This window comes from Lycorma delicatula, chromosome 4 (assembly GCF_047948215.1).
Source record: "Lycorma delicatula isolate Av1 chromosome 4, ASM4794821v1, whole genome shotgun sequence".
Taxonomy (NCBI): domain Eukaryota; kingdom Metazoa; phylum Arthropoda; class Insecta; order Hemiptera; family Fulgoridae; genus Lycorma; species Lycorma delicatula.
Genome location: NC_134458.1, coordinates 28,417,497 through 28,437,245, shown reverse-complemented (window position 1 = coordinate 28,437,245; position 19,749 = coordinate 28,417,497). Strand labels below are relative to the sequence as shown.

The window sequence follows — 19,749 nt, the reverse complement described above, 5'->3', positions numbered from 1 at the left end:
TTATAAGTATAATTAAATATAAAAAATACTATTAACAAAAAAAATCCATATATTGCCAGTAAAATAAAAAAAAAAAAACACGGGATATGTTTTAAAATTATTTTTTTTTATATTACCTTGATGATCATTTTAAAGCCGAAAGCAGTCGAATTGTATTCTGGAGTTTGTTGGTTAGAGATTTGATTTTATTATTGTTATTATTAATAAGGATATTAAATTGACTGACTAATTATGATTATTTACTAAAAATAAATGTCATATATAGATCCGGAAAATTAACGCTACGAGTAAAAGTTGAGGTTTTTCTTTGATAGAATAAATGATAATTTTACTTTTATGTAACATCTTAGAAACATCAGAAATTTTATTCAGCTTCCTGACATTTAGCTCTGGTTTTAGGTTTTGAGTAATTTATTGTCCGATACTAGTAAATTATTAACACTTTAATTAATGATCATACACAAATATATTCCTTATGAATCTATCCTTTTAACCATATTTGTTGGATTCGGGCAAGTTGAACAGAATTTTCTTTTTTAATCCGGAAGTGGAGATTTTGAAAAGCCAAAAACTCTACATTTACTGCTTCAATTACGACAACTTTACGAATTTATTTATTGTCTTACTTCAACAAAAGAGTAAATGCTTAGAACTTTGTTTAAAAATTAGTTTCTATACTGTGTCCTGGGCAGGACGAAACAGTCCCCTTCCAGAGCCCGGCCTCATTCCTTATCCTTATCCGTTCTTCCTTATTTAGGTACCACGGACATTTTTGGAGCTATCGACCTACCTCCATCTGCGGCGCCAAGCTGGTACTTCTACAAGTCACTTCTTCATTGAGGCTTTACGGTGTGGTGAATTTACCTTTGGAACCGTCCTAACCGGGTAATGCAGAAAAACCTAAGCGGCTGAGGTGTCTATCTGATGAAGATCTCTGTTCCTCTTTAAGTTTAAAATTCACTTTAGATAAATGCTGAAAGTATTGTTCATTTATTTGTAATTGATCTTCACGGAATGGGTGTGAACTCTTAAAAACCCTTTTTTATTATAATAAATATATTTTTAAAGGCCAAACGTTTGTAAACTTTATTAAATTGTTTTGTACGTCGTACTTAATTTTTGTTTTTATGATTTTTCTACCGCCGTGATGTTCTAATTTTAATAGAAATATATATAGATCGTTTTGTAATTTTCTAACTTAATAATTAAATTTTTCAAAAACTTTCAATAAAAACATTACAAATTATCTAAAAAAATTTATTCCTGATCTAAAATTGGTCAGATTTTCAAATTGTAAAAAAATATTTCTTTAAAAAAGTGAATGTATTGTCGACTCATGCCTCTGGTTTTCCAAGAAGTAAGATTGTTTTAATGTAATTAAGCTATGTCTCAATAGTTTGTGTTTTTATTTTATGGCAAAGTAGAAGATAAATGATGCGTAAGAAAGGTCCAAAATTAACATAGCAACAAATCTCCTGGGAGTTTTTCAAACGCCTTCGAGGCTGTAAGTCCGGAATATTTTTACTCGGATTATATTTATTGAATACTTTTACAAGGATGAAAACATAAAATAATAATAATAAGTTTTGAATTTAACATTTCAAACATATGCTGTAAAAATTTTTTTTTGCAGCAGTTGCAAAAGTAATTAGACTTTGAATCGCAGTCGTTGCAAAAAAATTGAAGAGCCAGCTACAGTATGGATAAGCCTTCTTAATAAATACCCTGAATGATCAGCAAAAAGGCGCTGTGTGCAAAATTAACTGATAACCATAAAAATTCCCAAGAGATAGTACGAGTTATATGTAGTAAGTATTGCATCTGGGAAAATTCTGTCCTCTTGGTGCTTCATTTTGTAGAAGAATATTTTATTTTATTTTAGTTCTACATATGCATTTTAACGCAAAATTTTACTTTAAAAAAATCAATAATTATCGTTTAAATTTAAATTTTTTTGGAATTTTTTGGTTTTGTTTCCGAGCATCACTATTCGATCATTTTTTGTTAGGAATAATCCTTTCACAGAATTTTGTGACTCTATGTGCTGCTTACATATCCGAGATACAATATACAATCGTATATTAGACTGTGTTTTGGAATATTGTTAGAGCGCTTAGTATTCACAAATTCCACACTTATTCCATCTATTTCTCTATACGTTTATAACAATAATTATATTACTGAGTGAAAAATAGGGCTGATAATTTTTAAAATGTACTTTAATCTGACCGAACTACACCCTAACCTGACTTTAAATACAAATCACTTATCCACTTACTTGACAACATGCTTATGACGTTCAACCCAATATTTAATTGCAGATCGTACAAGTAACTCTTGTTTTTTAGACAGGCCATTAGGACCCACGCCTCCAGAAATAGATGTAACTCTTGCGGTTGACTGAAAATCTGAATAGTCATTTTGATTGCTATAAATTCCTCTAATATCAAAATCTCCTCCGTTTTCCGCTGGATTATCTGTAAAATTATTGAGATTTTTTCATAGGTTATCGTTAGAAGTAATAATACTAATGATTAGATTATAAAGTACTTTTTATTACAAGACTGACTATTTTTATTACAAGATTTTATCAAGACTGCCCAAAAAGGAGTGTACTGTTTTTAGTGTGTATGTTTGTTCCACCGTAGCAGCTTACCGACCAAACCGATTTAGATGTATGACCCCGCATTGGAATCTTTACGTTACGGGGAATGTCATAGGCTATATAAATATGTATATATGTATGTGTAATTGTAAATTAAACTCCATAAAAATTCATACATACGATAATCGATAGTATTTTCAGTATAGATTTATTTGTATCGAAAATAGTTGTGTTTTAAGATCTGGTACGATATTTAATGAATGAATTACGATAGTAAAATTTATTAATGTATTTTATAACTATTTTTACTGTTGTTATTTATTGTTTATAAACATTTAAGAAACAAATTTTATGATTTTTTGACGGCAGCATGTTCTTTCTTCTTGCTCTTATTTGTTGGTGTTGCTTCTTCTTACTTATTGTTTATAAACATTAAAAAAAAAAAATCGTATAATTTTTTATCGGGCAGTGTGTTTGATCATATAAGCATGTTTTTTTTAATTTTTTAATTAGTTACTAATAATCCCTTTCTTTTATTAATAAATAAATACAAATATAAAAAGTTAAAAAAATCCTCCGCTTAGAAATTAAATAATCTGTAAATTAATGGGCAACAGACTGCTTCTAGCGGGAAGAGTCGTGGAGGGAGCCGTGTGCAGCCTTCTGGCCCACCACCATTGATCCGCTCTGCACCACAATTTTATTAAATATTAACTAACAATCCCTTTCGTTTATTTACACGACTGCCTAAAAAAGGAATGTAATGTATTTAAGGTGTATGTATGTTGGTTTGTTCCACCGTAGCAGCTCAACGATTAAACCGATTTAGATGTATGACTTCGCGTTGAAGTCGTTAAGTTACCGGTAATGTCATAGACTGGTATAAATATGTATATACATTTTTTTTGTCTTCACTCATTTGACTGGTTTAATGCAGCTCTTCAAGATTCCCTATCTAGTGCCAGTCGTTTCATTTCGGTATACCTTCTACATCCTACATCCCCAGCAATTTGTTTTACATATTCCAAACATTGCCTGCAAGCACAATTTTCCCCACCTACCTGTCCCTCCAATATCAAAGCGACTATTCCAGGATGCCTTAATATGTGGCCTACAAGTCTGTTTCTTCTTTTAACTAAATTTTTTCAAATGCTTCTTTCTTCATCAGTTTGCAGCAACACCTCTTCATTTGTCACTTTATCTATCCATCTGATTTTTAACATTCTCCTGTAGCACCACATTTCAAAAGCTTCTAATATTGTCTTCTCAGATACTCCGATCGTCCAAGTTTCACTTCCATATAAAGTGACACTCCAAACATATACTTTCAAAAATCTTTTCCTGACATTGAAATAAATTTTTGAGGTAAACAAATTATATTTCTGACTGACAGCTCGTTTCGCCTGTGCTATTCGGCATTTTATATCGTTCCTGCTTCGTCCATCTTTAGTAACTACTTCCCAAATAACAAAATCCTTCTACCTCCGTAATATTTTCTCTTCCTATTTTTGTATTCAATGGTCCATCTACTTTCTTTCTACTACATTTCATTACTTTCGTTTTGTTCTTGTTTATTTTCATGCGATAGTTCTTGCGTAGAACTTCATCCATGCCATTCATTGCTTCTTCTAAATCTTTTTTACTCTCAGCTAGAATTACTGTATCATTAGCAAATCGTAACAGCTTTATCTTTTCACCTTGCACTGTTGCTTCGGATCTAAATTGCTCTTTAACATCATTAACTGTTAGTTCTATGTAAAGATTAAAAAGTAGTGGGGATAGGGAACGTCCTTGACGGACACCCTTTTTTATTACGGCTTCTTCTTCTGTTCTTCTATTATTACTGTTGCAGTTTGGTTCCTGTAAACGTTAGCAACTGTTCTATCTCTATACTTTAACTCTAAATTTTTTTTAAACGCTGATCATTTTATTCCATTCTACGTTATCAAATGCCTTTTCTAAGTCTATAAATGCCTATAAATGTATGTTGGATTGTTTTTCTTTAATCTTCCTTCTACTATTAATCTAGCGTTAAAATTGCTTCTCTTGATCCTAGTGCCCAGCGCAGAGCCTTAATTGTATGCACCGGTGTCTTTCAAACAACCTCCTACGAGGCTACCACTGTATTGGGAAAAGGTCTCCCAATCGATTTAGTGGTGAAAGTTCGGGCGGCCATGTGGAAATTGCAAAGAGGTAGGGAGGCCGAGGTATTTGGGATGCGGTTTTGAGCCGGCCCTGTACCGGAGCTGAACACTAATGTCAATGCACCAGTTCTAAATTTTGAACAGTTTCCCATCTCCCGCCTGCGAAGGAGACTTTACAGCTTCGCGATGGAAGCACGCCAGCAAGAAAGGACGCCACGACTAAGGGAAGTTCCTTGTATAGATTTATACAGGATCTGCGGGGGATGGTATGCCTCTCCTTCGTTTTAAAGGGCAACACGATCCCGAGTACTCTCCAACCATGTAAATTTAAACCAATATTTTTTTCGGTTCCACCTGACAGCTGATGAGCTATGTGTCTGTGGGTGAACGATCACATGATGTTCGACTGCTCAGATCTTGGGTGGGCAAGAACTCAGGCCACCCTGGAACTTAGAGGTCAACGGGAAAATTGGCCACCACAAGCGGCGAGTCAGTGTGGCGAGAGCCGCATTTTCGGACCGTGTGGGAGTTCTTTGTTGCGATTGATTCGTTCAACCGACATGAGTAGTTAACCTAAGAGAAAAGACTCCTACCGCGCTGCTGTAGGAAGCTAACCGAGAGATATGGCTGGATACCAGCCAGATTAAGACTCCAAGCGCTTTAATGGTGGACAGGTACTTGCTAACATTCAACGGCCTAGGCGTGGCAGCGAATTGCTGTCTTTGATGAGATAAATTTAATTATTGATAGTCATATATGTTTTAGTTGATGACGTGGTGCGCCTATCCGTTTTAGTGATATACGACAAGCGGGCAGTGGGACACGCAAGCGAGTGGTGTATGGTACCACGCTTTTAGGTTAGCTCTAGCAACTAGTTAGGGCACTGGTCGCTAAACTATTTCGAGGCTCAGTAGCCGTTTGTGGCACAGACATTCGGTCTTATGCTTTAGGGCGACCGAATGGGGCGGTGGCGGGAGAAATGCCAAGCAAACCAATATTTCCTTGTCCCTATACTTTTCGTGAAACCAAATTGGTCTTCTCCTAACAATTCTTCCATTCTCCTCTCAATGATTCTGTATAGAATTCTAGTTATATACATATATATGTTTAAATAAATTTTAAAGAATTGAAAAAATCTATCACATGTAGTTTTTTGAATAACTCGTTTTGAAAAATATAATTAAATTATAATAATTTTTTGAATAACAAATAATCGTTTTGAATAACTCGCATTTCAAGTGTTTGATTCGAGGTTTCCGAATCGTTCAGAATGAAGAGTTAAGATCCGAGTTATTCAAAAATGACTCATTCATCTAACAGAGTTTTTCAAATCTGTCATTGGATAGATTAAATCATCATTTTTATTCATGTAACTGGAGTTTTTATACGACTGCCCAAAAATGATTGTAACTGTTAGTGTTTATATATGTATGTATGTACGTTTGTTTCACCGTAGCATCTCAACGGCTGACCCGATTTAGATTATGACCACGCGTTGGAATCCTTACGTTTCTGGGAGTGTCATAGGCTATATAAATATATACATGTTAATATAAATTTAAAAAAATATGTAAAAAATTGTCACCCGCACGTTCTTCAATTATCCTGTATTAAGAGCAATATTTTGTTTACAGCAGTCGTTTTTTTACACGACTGCCCCATGTTGGATTCTGACGTTACCGGGTATGTAAAAGATATAAATATGTATATATATTTATATAAATATTATTTAAATAAATATATATTAGTGGATATTTGCCAGTTGAAGCACGAAATTTATTGAATTGAATTAGTGAACTGTGAACTGTTAGCCTCTATCACTGTGTGAGCTCTGAATGATTAGAATAAATCAAATTAATATTACAAAAATAATAGAATTAAATTTACGTTAAAGAAAGTAATCTAATATTAAACAAATTTTTAAAAATTCTGTTTAATAAAAGTTTCTATTTAATAATAATGGACTACCCATGGAGGACTGAGTGTGGTTAAAGTGATGAGGTGATGCAAAAGCCTCGTGCGAGACTATCACATTCAATTGGTAACAAAAGAAGGGCTCCTTGGGCGCTGTTTTAGGCGGTGCAGTGGGGTTCTCTTTTAATATCACTGCAAACAATCGTCCGATTTTCAAAATTTAAACGGGGTAATTGTTACTAGGTTGAAAGCTAACTTTTACATACATCAGGTACATTCTCGGTATAGCAGATAACGGTTATTCAGAAATGTTATATCTTCGCAACCAATCTTCCCATTTTCAAAATTCAAATGGGGTATTTGCTAGCATACAAAACCTTGACCAGAACCAAACCAGAGCAAAAAAGAGTAGTGTTAGTCAGCAATTTTTATTTTCGACAGTCGTGTTTTTTTTATTTTTAATATTTATCTCTTGCATATATTGCGAAACACTTGATCATGAGCAATTGAATTTTGTCTCTTTCATTAACTTATTTACTTTATTTATTTAAAATCTCGCTGTCTTTGTATTGACCGACTATGACTGACGTTTCGTTTTGGGATATGGATTGCAACAGCCATTAAATGCAACAACCACTTTGCTAACATTTTCATGTTAGCAAAGTGAAAAAAATAAAATATATCACTCCATTTTAGTATTAATATGGTATTACACGTAATGGCAGTTGTACAATACGGAATACCGAGTCTAAAAGAAAATTATATATAGTAAATTGAATGAGTGGACAAATATAAACATTTTTGTTTCGGTATACCACAGCATGAATCATATCACGTGACCAAAAGCGTCTGTGAATATACAGATATTTTTGTATGTACCCTTCCGGGTTCTTATGAAGAAAACGTAGAATGTTAAACCTGTAAGTTCAGCGGATGTGTTTACACCCGATAAATAGACAGCGGGTAATTAAATTACTGCTCTATGATAAATACCAACTACCAAATTAACTTTTTACGATCAGTATTTTTGGGTTTGTAAAGCGACCGAAACTCTTCAATGCTCCAGTCTGTAGCATGCAGTTTAGAATGAGCTCCAGAACTGTAAGCTCCGGCATTCTAATTGAAGTGAGATTGTGAAAAAGTAGTACGTTATATTATTTCGTATTTTTTTCTTTATACATATTTCCTCGTTTCGGATACCTACTTCTCCCCGAGCTCTGTCCTGAGATTAGATTTATATATTCGCATCTAATCGGCTGGTGACACAACTACGTAGTACCGTGAACCTCTTTCCAGTATTATGCAGTACGTCCAACGAAGAGATATACCAAGATTCGGTGTAGTTATTTTATTTTGGGACCGATCTGACTGAAATTTAGCACGGATAACAGAACAAATCACAAAAGACGTAGCATTAAACACTAACCTTTTTATTGTTGGATTAGAAACAAAAAGGGTGACTTTTCAGTTTAAAACTTTTATTTCCACACATTCTAATAAGCTAAAAAAACATACGTTTTTATTGTAATATCATCTGTGACTTCGGTTCTTCACATTATTTAACAGCTCCAGAGAAGAATTCTGCTATTTTTCATCAAGATGGTGTTTTGGCTCATTATGCAAACCCTGTAAAACTGCTGATAAATTCTGAATCATCTGGTAATCGGTTGGAACAATATACTGAACTATCGGGTCTGCAACTAAGATTTCCAAATTTTACTATCGGTGAATTTTTCTACGGAGCGAAGCTTGTTCTCGTCTACGATCTAATTATTAATGGTACCGAATAAACATGAACGAAGAAGACTTTACTTTTCAAACCCCAAAGAATCTTGAACTAATCGTTTCAATTTGTTAGCCGAAATTCATCATTTCTAATATTTGTAACATAAAATAGTAAATTTGATATTGCAATATTAATAAAATCAGTTTGTTATATCAACGGCTTTAATCGTTTCGCTGTAAAATAAATTTATTAAACTACTGAAAGTTAAGTTAATTTTACAATTTATTTTTTTTTAAAGTTTATCGACCTGTTTAAAATATATTCTGCTTTAAATAAGTCTATAGATTATTTCTTTGAATATTGCGTCTCATATAACGTTCTTTATAAGAACGAATTTTTGTGTCGTTTTCTACGGAGCGAAGCTTGTTCTCGTCTACGATCTAATTATTAATGGTACCGAATAAACATGAACGAAGAAGACTTTACTTTTCAAACCCCAAAGAATCTTGAACTAATCGTTTCAATTTGTTAGCCGAAATTCATCATTTCTAATATTTGTAACATAAAATAGTAAATTTGATATTGCAATATTAATAAAATCAGTTTGTTATATCAGCGGCTTTAATCGTTTCGCTGTAAAATAAATTTATTAAACTACTGAAAGTTAAGTTAATTTTTACATTTATTTTTTTTTAAAGTTTATCGACCTGTTTAAAATATATTCTGCTTTAAATAAGTCTATATTATAAGTCTATTATTTCTTTGAATATTGCGTCTCATATAACGTTCTTTATAAGAACGAATTTTTGTGTCGTTTCCGTGTTATAAGTATGTCAGATTATTGGCCTAAGTACATACTTTCAGTCGATTCTTATAAATCAATACTTACTGTCACTACGCATCTTCCTTGTGCCGTGACAAAACGAATAAATTTATGAAATCATACGTCTCAAAACAGCTTCCGTGGAAAACAGAAAAAAAATGACGATAGGTTCTATAAAAAAAATAATAAATGATAGGTTCAGGACAAAATTCTGAACAGCGAGAAACGTCATATAAATAAAACCGACCGCCTTGATATTTTAGCCAGCAGCATCACAATCGGTAATCTGAAGATCCAAGTTTCAATCGTCGACTAGGATCTAGATTTCACAGCGAGTTGGTACTGCTTGTCGTGCCCTGCCTAAGAATAAAGGACATACACTATAAAAAAATGTAATTTTAAAACCTTTTTAGTTCCACTATTTTGAATAGCTACATTTAACATAAGTATTTTGAATGTATATGACATGTAGCGGCTTCAAACATGCTCAGGATTCTTTAACTACGGTTATAACAAACAAAGAAACTGAAAATTATTTTTTTTTAATGCTTAACAAAAGCAGTAGACTAATGTTAAATAATTTGCCGCGTATTGGAGTATAGCATTTAAATCCTACTTTAAATCACCTTTACAGTGTACCGAAGTTTACCGTGAAAATTGTAAGTGAACCATCACGCTTTGTACTTGACCGGTAGATTCGAAAAAAGCGTGCAACGAGCTGTGCATGTCCACGGTACTGTAGTGAAAGGAGTTCCGAATTCAGTCGTTCCTGAAATGATTAAACAAAACAAAATACTGCAGAAGAAAAATTAGCAGTTACGACGAAAGGCAGTAAAATTCTTTGTTAGATGTCATATGATTTTTACATAATTTTAGCATATTTTATCGTAACTGATTATCTTGTTTTCAACGTTTAATTGCAATAGATGGGTTTATGCTCTCTTTGCCGTTCGTTAAGAAGAGACATTATTCTCTTACTAATCTATAATCTTGTCATACGCATTATATTTTTCAGAAATCCATCTTAATATTATTTACCCTTCCATCTAAAGTCATTTTTACACAAGGCCCGTTCCCGCTTGTTCGTACAGTTAAAATATTTAATAAAATTTTATTATTTAATATTATTATCTTAAAATATTACACAAATTATTATTACAATTTTTAAATATTATTATTCTTAGAATAAAATGATTATCGCTATTTATGAGAAAAATTATTAACAAAATAAATGTTATTAACTCACCGCTGTTCAGTAATGGCCGATTCGATTGTGTAGAAGATGCTCTAAAAAGATCGCCCGAATTAGGTACAGCTGTATCTAATGCAGCGCTTAATTCCATCAACGGTTTTAAAATTTCTTTTATGTGTTTTAATTGTTCGCATGAAAATATAACGAAACAACAAAACGTCACATCCAGTAAATTAGCATGACTTAACGCTATGAACAACCAGTAAAACTGGAATAAAAATACAAAAACACTTCAGGTGTAAAGATAATGTAATTTACTGAAAAAAAAGATATATATGTATGACAGTAATTAAATCACAAAGAGATATTCAAGTTCCGTTTTTACAGTTAAAATCAATAACTAGATGCGCATTATATATATGTATATATAAAGGTAGATATAAAGAAATTTATAAAAAAAAAAGAATATCAAAGCATACAAAAAAAACACTTAGAAAGCATTAAAAAATGTCTAGCACCTTTTACTCAATAAATTAAAAAACTTTAAAATTGTAACACATCACCGAGTTCGAATGGAAATTTTACGTGCTGTAAACTATATTTTCGACTGACATTTTTTTTCAGCTCGGACTAGAACTGAAACATTCATCTACCTATGACTTTAACTGCCTGTAAACGATTTTTGAACGGTATTTTTATAACACTTTAGAATCGCTAATTCTTTATATAAGATAAATTAATTTATATCTATGTTGGCCTAGTTAGCCGCGCAACTTCCACATCTGTCTCCGCTTTGTGATGTTACCTGAATATTATTATTACTTTATTACTATTGTTCTCTCTGTTTTGTTTGGCATTTCAAAACCATTTGATACCTGGTTTCATCCTTTGGCGTAGCCCAATATACTTAACACACCGTTCTGGTCATATTATCTTTTGTTTTAATCAAAATTATTAAATATTTTGGTTTTATTCTCTACACCACATTTGGACTTACGATAAAAAAATAACAGTTTTTCTTTGTAAACTCTTTTCTTGTATCATTTTCTATAACAGAACCATAATACGTTTTACGTAGATCTTGCCTCAAAAATAACTAATTTTGGTTATTCTCTTTTTTGTCATTACACGTTTCACATCTGTATTAAAGGATTAGTATTATTATGAAAGATTATAATTTGTTTTTTTTTTTTTTACTCATTTTAATCAGGTTGTTAATCAGTAGCTCGTATAACGTAAGCACGTTTGGCTCTCATTTCTTACTGCATATTGATGGAGCTTGATTACTTAGTATGGATGGGTTATAAACGACTTCTTTAAAGAGCTAACTCTATTGCAGCCTGAAATTACATTGATACTTTGGTTTTATCTAATGGATTTAATTTTGTGTGTACATACGAGGTACGACAATAAAGTAATGAGACTGATTTTCCTTTGCAAGATGTGGCAACCCTGCAGCTTGCGTAGGCACACCATCTTTGACCTTGGTCTATAAGCTACTTCTAGTCCAAGCGGTACATTGATGCAACTGCTCAGTCGTGAGTTGTGCTGTAATAACTGAACACGTGTGTGTCTCTCGTCACAGAAATGAAACCGCAAAATATTGCGCAACGGTATGCCATTTCTTTCTGCGTTAAATCGGGTGAAAACGCGACTACAACTTACGCTAAGCTTCAGAAGGCTTTTGGAGAGGAGGTTATGTCAAGGGCTCAAGTTTTTCGGTGGCATAAAATTTTTAGTGAAGGCAGAACAAATGTTGAAGATGAAGACCGCAGTGGACGACCATAAACCTCACGGACAGATGTCAACTTGACCAGGGTGCGTGAAATCGTACGATCTGATCGAAGATTATCCGTGAAAATGATTGCAGAAGAACTCAACATCGATCGAGAAACGGTTCGTCTAATATTAACTGAAGATCTTGGTACGAGAAAGATTTGTGCAAAAATGGTCCCCAAAAAGCTCACACAACTACAGCGAGAAACACGGAAAAATGTGGCAGCCGATCTGTTAGAGCAAACGGAAATCAATCCAGATTTGTTGAGCCGTGTTATCACTGGCGATGAAGGTTGGTTTTTTCAATACGATCCAGAGACAAAACGCCAAAGTTCGCAATGGTGCTCAAAGGGATCACCCAGACCAATAAAACTCAAAGTCAAAAGTGAAATGCATGCTTGTGTGCTTCTTCGATTCCAAGGGAATTGTTCATAAAGGGTGGGTGCCTTCTGGAAAAACAGTTAACCAATATTTTTACCAAAAAATTTTAGAAAGACTTCGTAAACGAGTTCTTCGTGTCCGTGCCAACATTGCTGATAATTGGATTCTGCATCACGATAATGCGCCATTCCATACTGCTCTGTCAGTACAGCGATTTTTAACCTGAAAACAAATTTCAGTACTACCACAGCCACCTTATTCAGCAGATATCGCTCCGTGCGACTTTTTTTCTATTTCCAAGAGTCAAAATGGCGGTCAAGGTACACCATTTTCAAACAACACAAGATGTCCAAAAAGCTGTGACGAGGGTCTTGGAGGATATTACAGAAGATGAGTTCCAGAAATGTTACCATCAATGGCAGAAGCGCTGGAATAAGTGTGTGCAATCAGAGGGAAACTACTTTGAAGGAGACAACACTAAACATGACTAAAACATTAAGCAACATTTTTTTTTTCCACATCAGTCTCATTACTTTATTGTCGCACCTCGAATACATATGCACCCATGAGTATAATTCTTTATATTTCACACGACTGCTCAAAAAGAATTATAATGTATTTAAGGTATATGTTTGTATGAATGTACGTATGTACGTTTGTTCCACCATAGCAGTTTGACTACCGAACCGATTTAGATATATGGCCCCGCGTTGGAATCCCTGCGTTACAGGAAGTGTCATAGGCCACATAAATAGTTAGTACGTTGAAGGCTAATATTTGCATACATCAGGTATACCCACGATCTAACATATAACGGATAATACAAAATCACGATAGAACCAAAGCAGAACAAAAAGAGCAATGTTTGTCAGCATTGTTTTTTTCGGCAGTCGTGTTTTTTAATATTTATATCTTATTTATTTTTTTTTTTTTTTTTTGTCTTCAGTCATTTGACTGGTTTGATGCAGCTCTCCAAGATTCCCTATCTAGTGCTAGTCGTTTCATTTCAGTATACCCTCTACATCCTACATCCCCAACAATTTGTTTTACATACTCCAAACGTGGCCTGCCTACACAATTTTTCCCTTCTACCTGTCCTTCCAATATTAAAGCGACTATTCCAGGATGCCTTAGTATGTGGCCTATAAGTCTGTTTCTTCTTTTAACTATATTTTTCCAAATGCTACTTTCTTCATCTATTTGCCGCAATACCTCTTCATTTGTCACTTTATCCACCCATCTGATTTTTAACATTCTCCTATAGCACCACATTTCAAAAGCTTCTAATCTTTTCTTCTCAGATACTCCGATTGTCCAAGTTTCACTTCCATATAAAGCGACACTTCAAACATACACTTTCAAAAATCTTTTCCTGACATTTAAATTCATTTTTGATGTAAACAAATTATATTTCTTACTGAAGGCTCGTTTAGCTTGTGCTATTCGGCATTTTATATCGCTCCTGCTTCGTCCATCTTTAGTAATTTTACTTCCCAAATAACAAAATTCTTCTACCTCCATAATCTTTTCTCCTCCTATTTTCACATTCAGTGGTCCATCTTTGTTATTTCTACTACATTTCATTACTTTTGTTTTGTTCTTGTTTATTTTCATGCGATAGTTTTTGCGTAGGACTTCATCTATGCCGTTCATTGTTTCTTCTAAATCCTTTTTACTCTCGGCTAGAATTACTATATCATCAGCAAATCGTAGCATCTTTATCTTTTCACCTTGTACTGTTACTCCGAATCTAAATTGTTCTTTAACATCATTAACTGCTAGTTCCATGTAAAGATTAAAAAGTAACGGCGATAGGGAACATCCTTGTCGGACTCCCTTTCTTATTAGGGCTTCTTTCTTATGTTCTTCAATTGTTATTGTTGCTGTTTGGTTCCTGTACATGTTAGCAATTGTTCTTCTATCTCTGTATTTGAACCCTAATTTTTTTAAAATGCTGAACATTTTATTCCAGTCTACGTTATCGAAAGCCTTTTCTAGGTCTATAAACGCCAAGTATGTTGGTTTGTTTTTCTTTAATCTTCCTTCTACTATTAATCTGAGGCCTAAAATTGCTTCCCTTGTCCCTATACTTTTCCTGAAACCAAATTGGTCTTCTCCTAACACTTCTTCCACTCTCCTCTCAATTCTTCTGTATAAAATTCTAGTTAAGATTTTTGATGCATGACTAGTTAAACTAATTGTTCTGTATTCTTCACATTTATCTGCCCCTGCTTTCTTTGGTATCATAACTATAACACTTTTTTTGAAGTCTGATGGAAATTCCCCATTTTCATAAATATTACACACCAGTTTGTATAATCTATCAATCGCTTCCTCACCTGCACTGCGCAGTAATTCTACAGGTATTCCGTCTATTCCAGGAGCCTTTCTGCCATTTAAATCTTTTAATGCTCTCTTAAATTCAGATCTCAGTATTGTTTCTCCCATTTCATCCTCCTCAACTTCCTCTTCTTCCTCTATAACACCATTTTCTAATTCATTTCCTCCGTATAATTCTTCAATATATTCCACCCATCTATCGACTTTACCTTTCGTATTATATATTGGTGTACCATCTTTGTTTAACACATTATTACATTTTAATTTATGTACCCCAAAATTTTCCTTAACTTTCCTGTATGCTCCGTCTATTTTACCAATGTTCATTTCTCTTTCCACTTCTGAACACTTTTCTTTAATCCACTCTTCTTTCACCAGTTTGCACTTCCTGTTTATAGCATTTCTTAATTTCCGATAGTTCCTTTTACTTTCTTCATCACTAGCATTCTTATATTTTCTACGTTCATCCATCAGCTGCAATATATCGTCTGAAACCCAAGGTTTTCTACCGGTTCTCTTTATTCCGCCTAAGTTTGCTTCTGCTGATTTAAGAATTTCCTTTTTAACATTCTCCCATTCTTCTTCTACATTTTCTACCTTATCTTTTTTACTCAAACCTCTTGCGATGTCCTCCTCAAAAATCTTCTTTACCTCCTCTTCCTCAAGCTTCTCTAAATTCCACCGATTCATCTGACACCTTTTCTTCAGGTTTTTAAACCCCAATCTACATTTCATTATCACCAAATTATGGTCGCTATCAATGTCTGCTCCAGGGTAAGTTTTGCAGTCAACGAGTTGATTTCTAAATCTTTGCTTAACCATGATATAATCTATCTGATACCTTGCAGTATCGCCTGGCTTTTTCCAAGTGTATATTCTTCTATTATGATTTTTAAATTGGGTGTTGGCAATTACTAAATTATACTTCGTGCAAAACTCTATAAGTCGGTCCCCTCTTTCATTCCTTTTGCCCAGCCCGTATTCACCCACTATATTTCCTTCCTTGCCTTTTCCAATGCTTGCATTCCAATCTCCAACTATTATTAAATTTTCATCTCCTTTTACGTGTTTAATTGCTTCATCAATCTCTTCGTATACACACTCTACCTCATCATCATCATGGGCGCTTGTAGGCATATAAACGTTAACAATCGTTGTCGGTTTAGGTTTTGATTTTATCCTTATTACAATAATATCCTTATTTATTTATATTTATATAAATATTTAATAAATATCCTTATTTATTTATTAATATTAAAATTATTTTAATATCAATTCACTTTAGTGCTTTTTTCAGATGTTATATACGTTTATGAGTGTTTTCGTAAGGTTTTCTAATTCATCTGACAAATTTATTTAAAACATTATTATTATTTTTTTTTTTTTTTAAGGAAGAGTCACCCACCTTCTTTCAGCAATCTGATAAAAATACTTTAATAAATGCTTCAGTTTTTTCTTTTTTGTTCTTTTTATAAAATCACTGAAAGAAGATTTAAGAAGACAACAGATGAATTAAGAAAACAGATGTTTCATAAACACCTACTTTCTTTTGATAAATATTTGCGGTATGAAGAGGAACAAATGCGAAATAAACAAGAGCGTTACGTACTATCATTGTTATTACCACTCATACTATAAGAATTATTCAAATTTTAATTTATAGGATATGGAGCAGAATATTTCAGTCGTTTATTAGCAATTAATACTACAAACGCACATACAGCTAAATTATTCACACATTGAATTCCTTCAGACTTGTTACATCATGGACTTAGCCAGTACATAGTTCACAGTTTCTTTACAGGAAAGCGTGCATTCTTTTATTTCTCTAATACCTTCTTCAATATTTCATATGGTTATGATTCATGTGAAGCACTGAGGTGCCTCTAGTCAGAGTTTGATTATCTGAAAGTAATTATTTTCTCTTACAGCAAATCCCTGCGGTGAAGAAAGTGAAAAAGTCACTGGAAGGGCTGAATGTCGCTAACATTTTGAAGGCTGTGATATTCATAGTGCATGCTGATCCGCAGTAATATATTCGGTATAAGATAACTACAATCCACACAACTCTTAACCTTTCTTAGTAACCAGGTATGGCATGCAAACTATGCTTGAGATTGGCTGTTGCATTTTCTGGTATGGTTTTAATCTTATTTTATCAGGCCAACCTTTTGGTTATGTGTTACTGTTCTTATCTCGGTTTAAAGTTTTTGGGTAATAACTAATAATTTAAAAATAAACACACATCCATACACACACGCAACACGCACAATTTATTTAAGTTCGATGATTAAATACCTGATATCCAAATGAAATAGTGTGCCACATTCCTGTTTTAGCATCCCACGGATACCACGAGTACATCATCAACCGCGGCATTTCTTCTACTATAGTCAAATTTGCGTTTTCTGGGTCCGGTATATCTCTGGTTGTACCATCTAAAAATATAATACCTGTCCATGCAAATACTGAGAAGATTGTACCGATGCCGATAATCAAAAGAAGTTTTCGCATTCTTGTTAGCGCAATAGCTCTATACCGAGCATTTGATTCCGCAAACAGAGGATGTGAATTCATCTGTAAAAAAATTCAAACAGTGTATAAGGTATTATCATTAAATACTGAGGAGTGATAGAGTAGTATTGTATAAAAAGCTCAGAAATTAAAAAACCTCCATTTTCTGAACGTCTCCATTTCGCCGTAAAACGTCATAAGATCCCAAACGACGATGAATACAATTTTAAAGGTAATGAATATTCTCCGGTAACAAAGAATAAACTGAGAATAAAAATATTTGAAGTACATGATTTTTTTATCATCTATTGATTATATCAGTAGAATATTGTAGTAGAGTTGTTTAAGACAAAACGTAAAATTTGTGCTTCTCTTTTTTTGGCATGATGTACACAGATAATCGTTTTCTGCTGAAAATATTTATCACCAGCAACTATTAAGTCGTAGACCGAACTTAACCGTATTAGACGGTTTCATTCATAAGTTTTTTCTCATTAATATACAAATGAATTACCGTTTATGCGTGTGTAGGCCGCAGTAATTTAACCCAAAATTGCTGTGGAGAAATAGGGTGCCGGTTATATTCAAGATATTAGATATGTAAGTCACTTTAAAAAAATTGTATTAATAAATAATAGCAAATTTTGAAACATACCTTGTTAAAACAATAACCGACTCCATTTTGCACCGATAACATCTAGCCCTAGTCGTCAGTAGCCTCTTCTTCATCATCCACGCTATAATCCACGCTCTTAGATGATACTTGCCATATTGCATCGTTTTCTATGCCGACCATCGAATTTGAAATGGAGGTGACATAGAAACACTTGGTTTCATGTGGTGTGAGTTTGCGTGCAGCCACGATCAACTCACAGAATTGAAATAATGAAGCTTTCTTCAAACGCCGGCTGGAGTCGCTTCCGACGACTGCATCTTCAGTCGCGATAGAGACGCGGCAAATGAGCCTTAAAAGGCCTGTTAATGAAAATATCGAATGATTTCAACATGCCAGTCATCCTTTCTGGGATCACAACCATGTCGCACTTCTCTTGCCGCAACATCTCCTTCCGCTTTTTTATACGACTGTCTAAAAAGGAGTGTAATATTTTTAGGGTGTATGTATGTTTGTTCCACCGTAGCAGCTCAACTGCCAAATCGATTTAGATGAATGACCCCGCGTTGGAATCATTTCATTTTCGGGAATGTCATAAACTATACAAATATGTATATATATATATATATATATATATATATATATATGTGTGTGTGTGTGTGTGTGTGTGTGTGTGTGTGTGTGTGTTTATTTATACAAATATATGTAGTAGTGCTGATTTGCCAGTTGAAGCAAAAAACTTTAGTGGATTAATTGAATTAATGAACTGTGAGCCTTTATCACTGTCTGTGCTAAGTTTGAACTGAGTGATTAGATTCAGTCGAATGAATACTATTACAAAGATAATAGAATTAAATTTACGTTAAATAAAATAAAATAATATTAAATAAATTTAAATAATTTCTGTTTTATAATAATGGGCTTCCCGTGGGGACTGCGTGTGAGGCTAGAGTGGTGAAGTGATGCGAGCACTTCGTGCGATGATAGATCAATCATCACGATCAGATGGTAACAAACGGGATGCCTCTGGGGTGCTTTTGTAGGAGGTGCAATGGGGTGCTCTTATAATATCCTGAAAAAATTGTCCGATTTTCAGAATTCAAACGGAGTATTTGTTAGTAGTTTGAAGGCTAAATTTTGCATGCATGAGGTACTCTCGATCTAACAGATCACAATTATTTGGAAATTTTGTTTCAACTTCGCAAACAATCTTCCGATTTTCAAAATTCAAACTATTTACTAGTATAATACAAAATCGCGATGGAACCAAACCAGAACAAAAATTATCTGATATAGTCAGAAAAATCGAGTGGTCTGAGCTTCACCGACACCAGCTTGAGATTGGTGAGCTTCCAAAAACGGTGTTTGTAGAATTTAATGACAGTACGATTAGGGGCAATGCTGTCTGTATCTGATTGGGGATCGAGCCCACTATTGTCGAATTTGATGGATTAGGGGGGAACGGCAAAGGAAAATGGGATATATTGCCACTATTATTGTATTGGTCTGTGACGTTGCATAAACTACAAGGGATTACCGTAGACAAAGCTGTCATAGATCTGAGTACTCACATCTTTGCTAAAGGCCAGGCCTACGTACCACTGAGTAGCGTGAGATAATTGGAGAATTTAACCATTAGTTGTTTGGATCCCAAAAAATTGTTGTATGATCCGCACGATAAAAAGTTTCTCGAGGAACTTAACCGCTCGATAAATCTGTTT

The 19,749-nt window shown here is 33.8% G+C and overlaps 1 protein-coding gene across 1 annotated transcript in view; it reads right to left on the bottom strand.

Moving 5' to 3' along the window:
• Positions 1-19,749, bottom strand: part of Orco (odorant receptor co-receptor) — a 66,237-nt gene that overhangs the window by 23,594 nt on the left and 22,894 nt on the right. The window contains exons 2-4 of the mRNA XM_075362596.1: positions 17,200-17,478; positions 10,462-10,672; positions 2,279-2,477 (exon numbers count right to left, since the gene is read on the bottom strand). Of these exons, the coding sequence (XP_075218711.1) occupies positions 2,279-2,477; positions 10,462-10,672; positions 17,200-17,478 (689 nt within the window). The remainder of the gene's footprint in view (positions 1-2,278; positions 2,478-10,461; positions 10,673-17,199; positions 17,479-19,749) is intronic.